A 14,378-nucleotide genomic window follows, 5' to 3' on the forward strand; every position below is an offset into this window, starting at 1 on the left:
CGGACGCAGCTCCCGGACGTGGGCACCTGCTCCTGCTGCTGCCGCCTCTCGATGGCTGTCTGCACGGCCCACAGCGCAGGGTCCAGGGCGGCCGGGGAGTGGGCCCGGGGCGGGGACCGGCTCCAGCGAGGGGACGAGGTGCTCAGGGGGCTCCTCAGTGGACCCGGCGCCTCCTCCCCACCAGCGCCGCCGCTCTGCGCCAGCACCGGCCACCCCGAGTCCGCCCGGGCCACCTGCACATGCGGGTACAGCGCTCAGGGCCGTGCCCAGCGGGGCCTCCCAGACCGTCCGCCCCGCAGGCCAGCTGGGGCCCCGGGCGGAGAGGACCGCACCTCCGTGACGGCACTCAGGACGCGCCGCAGGGACTGCACTTGGCCCTCCAGGTCCTCCGCTGCCCGCCGGCCTCCTCCTCCGCGCTCGGACTCCTGCGGCCGGCAGAGCCTCAGCAGGGCACAGACCGCACCCCCCACCCCAGCCCCTGAGCCGCCCTCCCCGGCCCTGCACCAGTCTCTGGACGTCCGCCCTGAGGGAGGAGATGGTTCTCTCCTTCTTCGAGGTTTGCTCCGTGAGCTTCCCCACCAGCAGCGTCTGCTCGGAGAGCCTGCAGAAGGGCCGGGGCGGGGCCCGCGGGGTCAGCGCGGCACACGAGCCCAGGGCACCGCGGGCCCGAGATGCCCGGCTGGGTCCAGGCTCTTTCCGGGTGCGGCTGGGCCGCGGGCACCCGCCACGCCCGTCTCCGTGGGCCTCAGTGCCCGGTCTGACCGGAAGCCTTTCTCCTACTCTAGAACCTTCCATGACTCCCCCTGGCTTGGTGGTGAAGCTCAGCCCCCGAGGTCGGCACCTGAGTCCCCTGTGCTGATGCGGACGCAGCCCTCCCGCCTCGGGGCCAGTGGCTTCTGGGGCCCCGCCTGTCCCTGGGACACCGGGCATGCGGTGCTCACGCCGGACCTCTGCCACCCCTGCTGCCACAGGTCTGGCGGTGAGTGACGGTGCTGGGGTCCCTTCCTGCCCAGGACCCCTCCTTCTCGGAGTCCGTCGGCTGCCCTGTGGCACCTGGGTGTCCCTTCCCGCGGCCCCCGCTCTGCTCAGGCCCTGGGTGCCGCCCCCGCAGGACACACCGGGCTGCCCCGCCCCCACCGTGCTCCAGGCCCCTGAGGGCAGGGCGGGCCCCAGCCTGCCAGCCTGCCACGGTGCCTGTGGCCGCTCCAGCCCCTTGCCCCTGGGTTTGCTGCCGAAGGAAACAGGCTTCGAGCCCCAGACGCGGTTCTGTGAGCAGAACCTCCCGCCTGCCCCCTCCCGGTGCCTCTGCTTCTCCAGCGGCCGACCCCGAAACAGCGCCGGCCGGAAGGTCGTGCTTCGAGGCCTGAAAACCCCACTTCTGGGAGCCGGCCACGAGGACAGCGCACAGGCCCTCGGCGGTGCCACGGAGACCCTCCACGTGGGGGGCTCTGGCTGTGGCCTCCAGGGCCGGCCACGGAGTTGGGGCACGCCTGTCAGCCCGTGGGACTGTCACGTGGCCCCTGGAGCGACGGCGGCCCGCTGCTCAGAGCCCGGCTGCCGGCAGACAGGAAGGGGGTGCGCGGAGCCCCCACCCCCACCGCGCTGCGCGGTCGCCGGCTCGGGCGCCCACCTGGCCTGCAGCGCCGCCCTCTCCGCGTCCCAGCGGCTCCGCAGCTGCAGCATCTCCCGCTCCCTGTCCCGCAGCCGCCGCTCCAGGGCGCCCGCCGCGCTGCTGGCTGACAGCCGCAGGTTGGAGTCCAGGTTCAGGCAGGCCGCGTGCAGGCGCCGGGCCGTCCTGGCTGCGTCCGCTCGCATGTCAGCGAGGCCCCTGGGGACACGGCAGCCCCCCGGCCCAGCCTCAGCACCAGCCGTGGGCTGGGGGCCCAGGGGTGCCAGGCTGGCTGGGGTGGGCAGGGTCTCAGGAGAGGCCCCCACCACGTGCTATGGACTGCCCCCAGGTCACAGCTGGGCGGGGTGGGCGGGCGCTGGGCAAGGCCACGGAGCGGGTGGGCCCCCGAGCCCAGCTCCCTCGGGCGCGCACAGAGGGCTGGCAGGTGCTCGGCCGCCCAGGGCGGAGCCTCGAGGTGCCGGGAGCTGCGCCCCAAGGCTCTCCCTCCTCTCACCGCTGCCCTACACCCTGGCCTCCCTCACCCTGTTCTGACTGCCCTCGGCCCCCGCCTCCACTCCCGTGGGGCTGACCTGAGGCCCTGCAGGGCTGGGGAAGGGGCTCCCGGCCCAGGATGGCTGCGTCCACGGGAGCAGCCTGCAGGGCCCCGGCCTGGGCGCCACCTGAGGCCCCTCCTCCCCCCCCACCATGGCGGGCGGCCCGCTCACCTCTCGGTGGCGGATCGCAGCTCGGCCAGGGGTGCCCGCAGCGCGGTCACCTGCCTCCACAGGAGGAGGAGGCCCCGGGGCTGCTCCCTCTGGCGCAGAGGCTGCGGGTGGGAGAGGAAGGGGCCGGGGGTGAGGAGCCCTGCGACCCCCCTCTCCCACCCCCTGCTCCCGCAGCGGCCGCCTGCCGACTGCCGCCCCCCACCCCACTTCTCTTCCCCAGCCCTCGGCTCCGCCCCAGCCCCCGGCTCTGCTCCTCTCGGGGGTGGAGGGCAGCTCTCCCCGGGAGGGCTCCCGAGACTCCAGGTGAGTGGCCTGGCCCCGGGATCACGCTGACCCCTCCCCCCCAAGGGCTCAGGGTTTCAGAAGACTGACCAGCCAAGGCTTCGGGCCCTGCTGCCCTGGCCAGGGGCAGGGTGGGGCGGGGTCACTGCTGCGGTCTGACCAGGAGGCAGCCTCCCTTGACACCTGGCTCTCTCTGGGGCAGGACTCGGGCCTGTCCCTACTGTCCAGACCTGGCCTCAGGGCCCTGCCCTCCTCTCAATGGAGCGGTGGTCCCCCCTCCCGGGGGCCCCCTACACCACACTCTGTGGCCACGCCGAGTGGGGGACACGGAGAGGCAGGAGGCCAGGGTGCCGCCCGGGGAGGAAGCACAGCGGAAGCCAGCTCCCCCGCCCAGCCCACCCTGGCCCCTGCGGTCCACCCCGACCCCCGCAGCCCCGGCGCGGAGCGGGCGTCCCCGCCCGCGGGCAGTGGTGGGGGGAGCACCTGTCCCTGGGCCCAGCGCCGTGCCTCCCTCAGCTCCAGCTGGGCCCGCAGGCGGAGCACGCTGCCCGTGGTCCCGGCCAGCTCCGCGGCCAGCGCGTCGTTGGCCCTCTTCATGTGCGCCAGCTGCCGCCTGAGCAGCGTGTTCACCTGGGCGAGGCTGGTGCTCCTGCGGGGCGGGGACCACCGTGGCGTGGCGTGGCGTGGGCGGTGGCTCTGCTCAGGGCAGCTCCGAGGCCCGGCCCACGCCAGCTCCCCGTGCAGCCCCCTGCCTGCCCCACGCAGCAATCTGCAGCGGGTCTGTTTTGGGAAGAGGATGGCCAACAGCCCAAGGCCCCCTGGGCCCCGCTGCCCCTTGGGGTGTCGGCCGAGCCCTCTGCGCCCTGACTGCCGTGCCCCCGGCCTCACCGCTGCTCCGCGGCCTCCAAGCGGCCCAGGGTCCCCTCCAGGTCCGCGCTGTGCTCCAGCTCCGACCTCCGCAGCCGCGCCTCCGTGGTCTCCAGCCGGGCCTGCAGCTGGCGGGGAGCGTCGGCCCACCAGGTGGGAGGCAGGCCTCCCCCTCCCCCCGGGGCACCCAGCAGGGCTGGCTGGCCGGGGTCAACCTGGGGCCGGGGCTGGAGAAGCTCAGGCCCCTTCCCACGATGGGTCAGATGGGTTGGCGTCCACACCCTGCCCGAGGGCCGAGGGTGTGCGGCCAGCTTAGGAGGCGGCCTTGAGGGTCTGGGCTGGCCACATGAGGGGCAGGACATTCAGTCACAGAGCAGGCCTGGGGTCGCCCCCACGAGAGCGAGTGAGTGTGGGGTGGCCCCCACAAGCTGCCCCTCCTGCCTGTGCGCACACCTCTGCCTCGTCCGGCAGGTGGGTGGGGGCCACACCCAGCTGGGGGCCAGGCCTGCCCCAGGGCTGAGCAGACAGGAGCCCTGGGGCTCTGAGGGGGAAAGGGCGCACTGGCCCCCCGAGATGTGCCTACTTGGAGCACTCTCTGGGGTGTCGGGAGAGGGGACTCAGACCCTGAGGGCAGGCTGGCGGGGGGCTGAGAGGCAGGAAGGCCAGGAGAGCTGGAGGCCACGCCTGTGTCCTGACCTGGGGACCGGGGGCACTGGGGACCTGGGGACGACGGGTGTGTGGGGAGGTGGGTCCCCTCCTCGGCCACCAGCCAGAGGAGGAGGGGGCCGGAGGTCCTAGATGGAGGCGGGCGCTTGGGCGGACGCTGCCGCCAGACTTGGGGACACCAGGAAGCAGCCACGCTGGCCACCTGGGGAACTTGGGGGGGGCGGGGCCTCCGCTGGCGCCACACCGGGGGGCCGAGTGTGTGCCCAGCTGCGCCCTCGGCGAGCTCAGGTCTGACGCACAGGATTACTAATCCAGCCGCAGAATTCCCGCGGCGTCTGCTCCCGCCGGCCATCCCACCGCCTCCCGCCCTGTGCTAGGGGCACCCCACCCCCACGGCCAGCGGGGGGCTCACGGGGCACTCTCCCAGCACTCCCCCGGACCTGGCCCCAGGGGAGGACCCTCGCCTCACAGCCCTGCCCCCGGCCCCCTGGTGTGGCGGCCACCGTGAGAATGGGTGTCCCCAGCGTAGGGGTCCTGGGGCCTTGGGCACTTAGCACAGGTCGCTGGTCACTGGCGGCGGTCTCAGCCCTGGGCAGCTCTGGCCCATTCTGAGCCTGCTTTCTCCTCTGGAAAGTGGGGTCACCTCTCCTGCCCCACAGAGTGAGGGGGCTCTGAGGGCAGCGAGGGCAGGAGCTGGGCCTGCCCAGCAGGGCCCCTGGGCCCCCCGCGCTGTGGGCTGGCCCTCGCACGCCGCCCAGCCCTGCCTCAGAAGCAGACTCGGGGCAGAGGCCTCGAGCAGAGTCCTCAGCCCCCTGCCCCGGTGTCCCCACGTTCACAGCGGGAGGCCCCAGCCCACACGCGGTGGCCACACGGGCCTCTCGCTGCGGCTTGCGGGGAAGGTCACCCTGCAGGGCACCCGGGGTGGACCTGGGAGGACCCAGGGCCTAGGGTCCCAGCTGTTCCTCAGCTGTCGGGAAGGGGTGGGGGTGGGGACTCAGCCAGTTCTCCGAGAGCTGCTGCGTCTGAGGGCTGGGCGGGGCTGGTCCTCACCGCTCGGAAGGGCTCGGCGCCTTGTCCGCCCACCCCCCCGCCCAGCCCCCTCAGGCAGGCGCTGGCCGAGCACTGGCGCCAGGCCCCCCCGGGCGCGGCTCTGTGCCCACCGTCAGGGCCGACCAGGCCGCCCCCGCGGGGCCCCTGGGCAGGCGGCACGCGGGGATGCCCTCGCTGCACGGTGAGCCCGAGGCGGCCTGGCACCGCCCTGCCCTTACCTCCATTTCCCCGTTGTCCCCGGGGTGGGCCTGAGTGGCTGACCCACAGCCTAAGACTCACTGACGATCCCGCTGGTCCACCCTCGGGTCCCAGCGGGCGACGCCTCCCCCCAGGCCACCCCCCCGCCCCGGGCCTGTCGCAGCCCGCCGCACACACCTACCCGCTCGCGGACAGCGTGGTACCTGCCGGCCAGCTCGTCCCGCTCGGCACCCGCCTGGGCCAGCAGGCCCTGCAGCCGGGCCAGCTGCTGCTGCAGGAGCTCGCTCTCCTCCTGCCTGGCGGCCTGGGCGGCCAGCTCCTGCGCCCCTGCAGGCACGGCACGGCACGGGGTCAGCCCGGGGCCATGCTGTGCGCCCCAGGCACAGCACCCGGTCCCCATGGTGGCGGTGGCGGTGCGGCTGGCCTGACCCGGGGCCGGGCGTGGAGGTGGCCTCACACTAAGCACCTAGCCTGCACTGCGGTCAGTGGGCCGTCTCCTGCCGTTTATCAACATCCTCACTCAAATTCAGCCCTTGCCCTGGGCGAGCCCCAAAACAATTACAGAGGAGTGGGGGTGCCCCCACCCCAGGGGGCCGTGGGAACTGCTGATTTCTGGTCACGGGATCCCATCCGTGAGGAAGGAGGGGCTTTCAAACCACACCTGGGGTTTCTCTTTCCTTAGTGCCCACTCGGGACGGGCCCTCAGTGCGGGAGGGGTCCTGGGACCCACACCTGGGGGGTCGGACTGGCTCGCAGTTATGAGTGCCCGGGGCCGGCCACCCCACGTCTCGGGGGTCTGGGGGCAAGAACCCAGCCTCTGAGCCGGTTCCCCAACTGCTGAGCGTGACAACAAGGGGGCGCCTCAAGGGGGCGCCTCAAGGGGCCTGCAGGGCTGGGTGAGCAAAGCTCTCGGGGTGGGGACGGGGGGCTGGTCAGCATCTCTGTCCCCTGAGCCTCAGCCACGAGGGCTTCCGCTCATCAAATGAAAAACAAATGTGGATGAAATCGGGGCTGGAGGTCACAAATGTGTCGCAAACACAAATAAATGCAGGGCTGGCTTGGGAAGGTCCCCGTGGCCTGGCAGTGAGGACGCTGTGGGTGTGTGGACACACGGCCCCTGGGCCACCCCGTGGGAGGGTGTGGTTCTGAGGCCGTTCACACTGGAGGAGCGCAGGCCAGCAGTGGACCAGTCGGGGGGCAGCGGGGGCTCGGCTCCCTGAAGCTGGACCCCAGCTGGTGGCTGAGCAGCTCCCCCCATCCCCCCACCCCCACCCCCTCCTTTCACCTTGGGGTGGCTCCTCGCCCAGGCTGCCGGCCACGATCTCACGGATGCGGGCAGGCAGCGGGGTGGGGGAGGCCGGCCAGGCTGCCCCCCGCACGGTCAGCGCCCGGTCTTCCCTGCTGGCCTCGGGACTCAGGACAGTGTCCTCCAGCTTCTGAAAAACACCCAGCTGGACGCACCTGGGGCTATCGGGCCCCAAGAGCTGCCGGGCACCCCCATGTGAGCCCGGCGGTGTTAGCGGGGGCTGGAGGGGCTGACCACGGGGCTCCCCGCCGCAGCAGGATGCCCTGGAGGGGCCTGGGTGAGGAGGGGGTCTCCCGAGACACGCGCCTCGGCTCTCCCCTGCGCCTCGGCTCCCCGGCCTGAACCTCGGGGGCGCCCTGCCTGTCTAGGCACCGCAGTCCCCGCCGTCACCGCCACGAGGAAGAGCGGAGAAGGGCCGGTCCAGGAACGCCGGGCCTGGGCCCTCCCCACACCCTGCCCTTCGGCGTGGCTCCTATCCTGAGGGCTGGGCTGGGCCCTCACACCTGTCCGGGGATGCTGGGAGGCGGGGGTCCTCCCTGGGTCCCCGGGGCACCCTCCCACCCACCTGCAGTGGGTGGTCTCTCGGTTCCCACTGGGGCCGTCGGGGAGTGGCAGGCAACTGGTATCAGGACAGAGCCCCCTCCCCTTAGAACAAGGCCAGCTGTGAGGGCACCTTGGGGCCTGGGGGGGCAGGGTGGCAGGCGGAGAGGGCGGCGGTCCTTTCCAGCCTCAGGAGCAGCCGCCCTGCCTCAGAAGAGCTGGCCGCCTGGACGTGGGCAGGAAGTGCAGGTCCCGGGGCGCCTCTGGCTCTGAGCTGGCCCTCTGCCTCTGCCTTGGATGGGGGGCTTTTTGTTCCCCTGGGGGTGCCCCTTGTCTCCAGGTCTAACTGTGGTGCTGACTTTGGGGAGGACCATCAGGGGCCTGTGGATGCGGGCTGGGGACAGGAGCCATTTCAAACCAGCAGGAAAGCTCTGGACCTGGGGGGCAGGCGGGGCCAGACAAGGTCACCCAGCAGTGAGACAGGTCTCAGCGCCCGCCCCGCCACATTCAGGATGTCTGGTTTCAGGGCAGTGACTGCAGTATGAAAGGGTGACCCCAGGGGTCCTGGGGATGGATGTCCACTTCCAGTGACTCCAGGATGGTCAAGTGGGGTCCTGCTGTCACCCCCTCCCAACCTGGCCCCATGTGCCCAGACACCCCTCCCCAGGACTCCTCTCCCTGTACCCCTCGGAACCACGGCCTGCTCCCCCTCACCCCGTGACCCCCCAGCTCTTCCTGCTAGCCCAGGGTCCAGGGCAGCGACCACAGGGCAGCCTCCCTGCCTGTCCTCCTCCGTCCTCTGACGCCCACCCCCCAGTTCTCCCAGGACACCCTCTCCTGTGCAGACCCCTGCTGGGCGCTGGCCCTCCTGCCCCCAGGCCGGTGGGAGCCCAAGGCAGCCTGCTGGCGCCGGCTCACTCTCACCCCACCCTCTCCGCTCCTGAGACCCGGCCTGGAGTCTTCTTCCCGCATCCACCTCCAAGGCTCCCTGGTCCCCCAGACTCTCCACCAGGACCAGACTGCTGCTGTCGCCCGAAACCTGGCTCCTTCACGGCACCTGGGGAGGCTTGTTCTGGTCCCCACGGCAGCCCAGGGTGGGCCGCCCTGAACAGATGGCGCTGGGGTGACAGCCCTGGTCCCGGTTCCCTGGAGCCCAGCCCCGCGGCAGGCTGGAGCCTTGCTTTTCCCGGAGTTTGAATGTCAGTCCCCGTGGAGGTCTTGGGGACTCGCCCTCACTCTGCATCCCCCACACGCCCCCCTCCAGCCCGAGCGGAGTCTGGGTGGGCGTGAGCGGCCTCCGCTGCGCAGCGGGGGGACGTGCCTGCCACTCCTCCGGGCCAAAGAGGACCCGGTGCCAAGACCACCGCCGCCTCTGCGGTCCTCCCGGGAGGAACGGCCGGGGGTGGGGGGCGGGGGAGCGGGGCTCAGCCGCGGCCTGCCCTGAACCCTGGACGAGAACCGAGAACCGGGGAAACGGAGGCCCAGCGGGTGGCGAGAACCGCCGGGACCCGCGGGACGCTCACGTCCCGGAAGCCTCCCTCCTGGGCCAGAAGGCCTCTGCCCTGGCTTCCCGCCCGCCCCCCTCCGCTCCCCCGGGCGCCCGCGGCGCCACCCGTAACGGGAAAGCGGCAGCGCGGCCCGAACTTGACTCATTCCTGCGTGCACAGAGGGTCACTTATTAGCCGAGGCGTCCCCAGAGGCGCGGGGGCCTAATGGGTTCCAGCTGTGGCCGGGTGCCTGCGACGGGCCGCGGCCCAGCTGGAGCCGAGGGGGCGCGGCGGGGGCTGAGCGGAGGGGGCGCTCGGCACCCCCCCAGTCCCCCGCCCGCGGGGTGAGGCCGCCCCGCCCCCGCGGAAACAGCGGAGGAGGGAGAGGCCGGGCGGGGCGGGGCCTAGGGCGGGAGCGGAGGCGGGGCCTGGGCGGGGCGAGGAGCGGTGGTGGGGGCCGTGGTGGGTGGGGCGCGGGCGGAGCTGGGTCCCGGCCCTCCGAGCCTGCGCAGAACTTGGCTGGGACCTCAACGCTGGCCACTTTTTCTCGGCCCGCGGGAGTCTGGCCCCGAGGGGTTCACGGTCCCCACCCCGGCCGGGCCCTGGAGGGTGGGCGTCTGCTGTGCGGGCAGCGCACCCGGAGACTCCTAGGAGCGCGCTGGGGACCCTGAGTCGGCGGAGGGGACGCCGGGCTGGACTCCGTTTCCCCAAAGACCCCGGACTCAGTGTCGAGCCCTGCCGTGTCCTTCCTCCTCCTCCCCAGCGCCCTCCTCTGCTAACCTGCGCTCTAGACGCAGCGCGGTCACAGCTCTGCGGGCACCCGGTGACCCAGGGCCGGGAGGGACGCCCCGGACCCAGAGAGGGTCGGAGTGTGACGGGCGCGGCGGCCACCCCTGCGTCACCGGCCCCTCCATCATGCCTGTGGAGGGAGAGCGCCACCCCGAGGAGCGTGGGCTCCCCTGCCGAGCCCATTCCGCGTTAAGCAGGACCCCTGTAGCAGACCTGAGCTGGGACCCTGCGGCGCCGTGGGTGTGCCACCTGCCCGCAGCCTCCTCGTGGCCTCGTCTGTGAAAATCTGTGTGTCAGGGACGGTCCCAGAGGAATGCCCCCACCGCTCAATGGGGGGTGGTGTGGGGTCTCTGGGACTCCCGCCTGGGGACGGGAGGAGGCTGGGGAGCAGGCAGGGGGGCTTGTAGGTCGGACACGGAATCGCAGAGTCAGAGCGATGTGGCCCTCTCCCCCTCGCTGGTGACCAGCAGCGGAAGCCCCGATGCTGAACCTCCAGGCTGCTGGGGACGCAAGGAGAGACAGCCGATGATGATGGCCTGGTTCTCGGGCCGAGGAGGACGCATTCCGAAAGGGACCCGGTGACTTACGGACAGGAAGTTGAGCCCACCGCCCCCTCCCCCAGAACTAAACTGTGGAGACCCCTGGGTGGCCCAGGTGAGCCCAGGGGCAGGCGCTGGGAGAGGCGGCCTCCGGGGGATGCCCGGAATCAGCCAGGCGCCGCGGAGTCGCCGTGGAGGGGCTGGCCTGGGCCTCCGCGGCCGGGCGGGTGGGTCCTGCAGTGCCCCCTCGTGGCTGCCAGGGGCGCCGCAGGGCGCTGCGCCTGCCCGGCGGCGGCTGCGGGAGGATGAGGCCCAGCTGGTCCCACGGAAATGGGAACCTGGCAGGAACCCCTCGGTGCGGTGCCACAGGACACTCGCCACGCAGGGTCTCTCAGCAAACACTTCATATCCATTATCTTGACCGAGAAGATCACCTTCTCGCCTCCGAGTTATGGGGGAGGAGGTTGGGGACTTGCTCACGGCCACCCTGTCACAAGTGGCAGTGTTAGGGCCTGCCTGTGGGCACCCAAGTGCCCTTGCCGGTGGTCAGCGCGCCTGCACCTTCCCAGGGGCTGGAGGCCGGGACCCAGCAGGCATGCTGGCCTCAGGCATCCTCCCCCATGCGGCTCCCCCTGAGCCCAGGCAGCGTGCAGCGAGGCCTCGGGCCAACGTGGGCCACCCCCTGCCTTCTTCCTCCACCTCCGCCGGCCGGGACAGCCCCGCACCTCCCCACAGTGGCCCGCCCACAGGACCCCCCCTGCACGCCCAGGCAGTCAGGGGTGGGCACAGCTCGAGGACCGGTCCGAGGACAGGGCTCCCAGCCCAGCCCAGCCCAGCCACCGGACGTCTGCCTGCCGTCCCCCTGCAGCTTGGCAGCTGCAGAGGGGGCCCTGGGGTGGGGTGGCCGTCGCCAGGCTCCATTTCCTCCGGAGAAAGGGCTTCTCTGTGTCTGCGGCGCCCGGCCCCGCCGGGCCGTGACTCGGCCTGCGCAGTTTAGATCGCTCACTGGGACCTGGGGCACCAGGGCAGGGCCCTGCTGCTGGCGGGGGCGGTTCGGTCCCCACTAATGATGCAGGAGGATCCGGGCCAGACACTGGCTGACCCGGGCACTGGGGACCAGGGAGGCGACTTCTCGCTCGCCCTGGGCCGCCACCCCCGCCACCCCCCCAGCATGGCTGGCGCTCGGCACTCGGCCGGCCCAGACAGGTCCCTACACGCACGACAGGAAGCCCGGCCTAAGGTGTGTGTCACCCAAGGCGTGTGTCACCCACTGCAACATGACTCATCTCGGGGAGCTCGGGGGGCGGGCAGCAACCCCAATGATCACACTTGCTCCCGGGGGGTTGCCGGCGCCGCACAGGCGTCGGAGGAGGTGGCAGGCGCTTGGGACCTCGAAGGGTAAGAGTTCGGCGGGCAGAGGAGGCGTTGCAGGAGGTAGTTAGAGAAGCAGCCGCAGAAGATGAGACCTCCCCATCACCCCCCCGTTTACTCCTGTAAGGTCACGGGGCTCAGGGTCTTCAGGGGGAAATGTCACCGAGGGGAGTTAACTACAGAGGCATGGGGGGGCAGGGGGCCGGGGGGGGGAGCAGCGGGGGCAAAGCAACAGGTGGGCCTCTAAAGTCTGCGCACACACACACGTGCGCTGGTTTTCACGAGTGGGGCTCAGACCACCCGCCGGGTAAGCACATGGAAGGAAATGCACGGGGACCTCCCCCTCACGCTGCACACAAAGACCAGTTCCACGCGGGTTTCAGGTTTCGGTGTGAAAGCCGAACAACCCGGCTTCCGAGAGGAAGCAGAACACCGCCCTGACGTCGCAGTGGGCAAGGCCGTCTCTGAAGCAGCGCACAGGCTCCGCCGTAGAGGGGGGCGTTGGCGGACGTGCCGCAGGAGGAGGAGGGGCTTCCGATCCCCGAAAGACGCCGAGGCGGGGAAAGGCCACCCACAAGGGGCACTCGCAGAGCGCGTCTTCAAACGGGGCTGGTTTCCAGTTTACGCGGTCACGTCCGCGTCCGTGATGAAGAGAGAAGGCCCCACGACGGGCAAACGTGGGGAACAGTTTGGAGCAGACGCTTCACGGAAGATTTCCGGGGGGGGCCGTGAACAGAGGGGCAGGCGCTCAGCGTCCCTGGTCGCCAGGCCCTCGGTTCGTGAAACCGCGGTGTGAGCCCCGGGGCGCCCCCTGGTGGCCGCACGGGAAAGCGCAGGAAGTGCCGAGTGTCGGCCGGGGGAGCAGCACCCAGCCCCCGGCACACCGTGTGGCCTGGATGGCACGACCCCTTCGGCCATCCCTTCGGCAGCGTCCACTGAACCTGCCCACGCCCAGCCCGGGACCACGGTCTGGACTCCTGGGGGGGCCCCAGCAGAGCTGCACCCGCGCGGCCCCCAAAGACGTCTGGGACGTTCGGGCTGTGCTCTGCGTGACAGGCCGAACCGGAAACCTCTCCAACGGCTGTTCACACTAACCCCGTGGGAAGTGTGCAGAGCCCGAGAGCAGCGAGCGTGGCGAGCCACGGCCACGCCGCGTTCTGAGGGGCTCACAGACGTGCTGCCGCGCCAAGGCCACGTCCGCGAATGCTTTCGTTGTGCGGAAGCCCCTAAAACAAGCCAGACGAGCCTGGGCCGGGGCTCCCGGCCTCCGATGTCGCCCTTGGGTGTGGGCGCCAGAGGTGGGAGTGGGCTTGGGGGCCGGCGTGGGGCGCCCACGGGCCTCTCCAACACGGGAGCAGGCCCGGGCCCGGCCGCCCAGGAGGCCCCCGTCCCGAAGCCGCCCTGTGCCCGGGAACCTCGGTCTCCCCGTCCGGGGCGCCCGCTGGCCCCTGTGCAGTGGCACTGGGGCCTCGATCCCCGCGGTGCAGACAACAGGTGGGGGCAGGTGGGCGGGCAGGCCCGGCCGAGGCTCCTTGGGGCCTTCAGACGGCAGCTTCCGGCCGGCGGCCAGGCCTGCCATGCGCTCGCGCCCACTGCCGGTGCTGAGGCCGTTCTGCGTTCCCCCCACAAACTGGCCTGTGACGGTGGCAGCCGCCACCCTGGAGCCTCCGTCTCCCCGGGTCCAGAGGGGGTGACGGGACCCTCAGGGCTGACAGGGCCCCGGGCACCGGCTGAAAGTCTGGGGGGAAGCTCTCTGTCAGACTTGCCTCCCTGCTGCACCCACCCCCACACCAGTCAGCCCCCTGCCAGGCCCTCAGAGAGCAGAGACCCACCCAGGGCCACTGCTTGTCTCGGGCCACCCAGCTCGAGCACCCTGGCCCCGTGCGTGTGCATGCGTGTGTGCGTGTGTGGTGACGCCGCCGTGCCGGCGGATGGCCTGGCACCTCCTTTGGGCAGTCGCTCTTCCCCGGGACCCGGGTTTCATGTGGGGCTGTGCCCCGCCTCCCCCAGGCAGCCCCGAGGTGCTGGGAGCTGGGTGGACGAACGACTCTGGGCCAGCAGCTGCGCGGCCTCACTGGGACCCCTGGGTCAGCGGGGCTGGGGGTGCTGCCTGGCTGTGATGGCAGGGGGCCCCTCCAGGGGTGGGACGTCAGGCCTGGGCAGCCGGTTGGGTGTGGGGAGTAGTCGGGGTGAAGGGGAGGGGCGTGGGGGGACAATTCCCGAGTGTTGTTGGTGTCGTTATGCAGAGGAGGCTAAGAAAGTCAGAACGGGAGCTTCCGGAGCTCACAGGTCAGATACTGGGGACAGCCCCACCCACCCACCCACGGGCAGAGGTGACAAGCGCCCCTGGGGAGGGACTGGCGGCCCCCGCACGTCACCAAGAGCGACAGTGAGCTGGATCCAGAATGTCGGCCGAGGGTCCTTGCCGGGCCCCCCGCCCCCCGTGAGGGGCTGGCCAGCAGACGCAGGCCTCCAGCCCCGTCCGGGTCAGTCTGTGCCCGTGTGTGCACCCACACGCGTGCGCTTGTGCTGACCACGTGAGCGTGTGCGAAGCGCCCGGGCGCCAGGGGGGTGTGGCCTCTGCAGCGTCCCTGCCCTCGCACCGAGCCCTCGCAGCCGGCGCCTGGGGGTGCTGGGGGCAGCCGCCCACTGACCTGGATCACGGCGTCCAGCCCCGGCAGGGACCGCTCCACCGCGTCCCCATCGCCAGGATCGCTGGAGGCGGAACTCATGGCGCCTGGGGCACCGGGCCCGGGGTGGGGGGGGCCTGGGGCTGCAGTCGGGGAGTCTCCTCCCGAGACCGGACCGGGACCGGCAGGACCTCCTTCCGCTCTGGGCCCCACACCTGTGCAGCACCTGCTCCCTGTGCCGGGCTCCCAGCGGCCCCCTCTGGGCTGGGACTGTGTGGACAACCGGGCGTGAGGCGTCGCTCTGGCAACTGAAACACTG

At 71.8% G+C, this 14,378-nt stretch overlaps 1 protein-coding gene across 1 annotated transcript in view; it reads right to left on the minus strand.

Annotated features, from left to right (window-relative positions):
- CROCC2 (ciliary rootlet coiled-coil, rootletin family member 2) overlaps positions 1 to 14,161 on the minus strand; it is a 39,016-nt gene extending 24,855 nt beyond the window's left edge. The window contains exons 1-10 of the mRNA XM_045845795.1: positions 14,084 to 14,161; positions 6,683 to 6,833; positions 5,579 to 5,724; positions 3,505 to 3,611; positions 3,100 to 3,265; positions 2,335 to 2,435; positions 1,631 to 1,828; positions 505 to 601; positions 333 to 425; positions 27 to 233 (exon numbers count right to left, since the gene is read on the minus strand). Coding sequence (XP_045701751.1) covers positions 27 to 233; positions 333 to 425; positions 505 to 601; positions 1,631 to 1,828; positions 2,335 to 2,435; positions 3,100 to 3,265; positions 3,505 to 3,611; positions 5,579 to 5,724; positions 6,683 to 6,833; positions 14,084 to 14,161 — 1,344 coding nt within the window. The remainder of the gene's footprint in view (positions 1 to 26; positions 234 to 332; positions 426 to 504; positions 602 to 1,630; positions 1,829 to 2,334; positions 2,436 to 3,099; positions 3,266 to 3,504; positions 3,612 to 5,578; positions 5,725 to 6,682; positions 6,834 to 14,083) is intronic.
- Between the last annotated feature and the right edge of the window lie 217 nt (positions 14,162 to 14,378).

Source organism: Phyllostomus hastatus, unplaced genomic scaffold, assembly GCF_019186645.2.
Source record: "Phyllostomus hastatus isolate PE091 unplaced genomic scaffold, TTU_PhHast_1.1 phas_contig_477, whole genome shotgun sequence".
NCBI classification, from domain to species: Eukaryota; Metazoa; Chordata; class Mammalia; order Chiroptera; family Phyllostomidae; genus Phyllostomus; species Phyllostomus hastatus.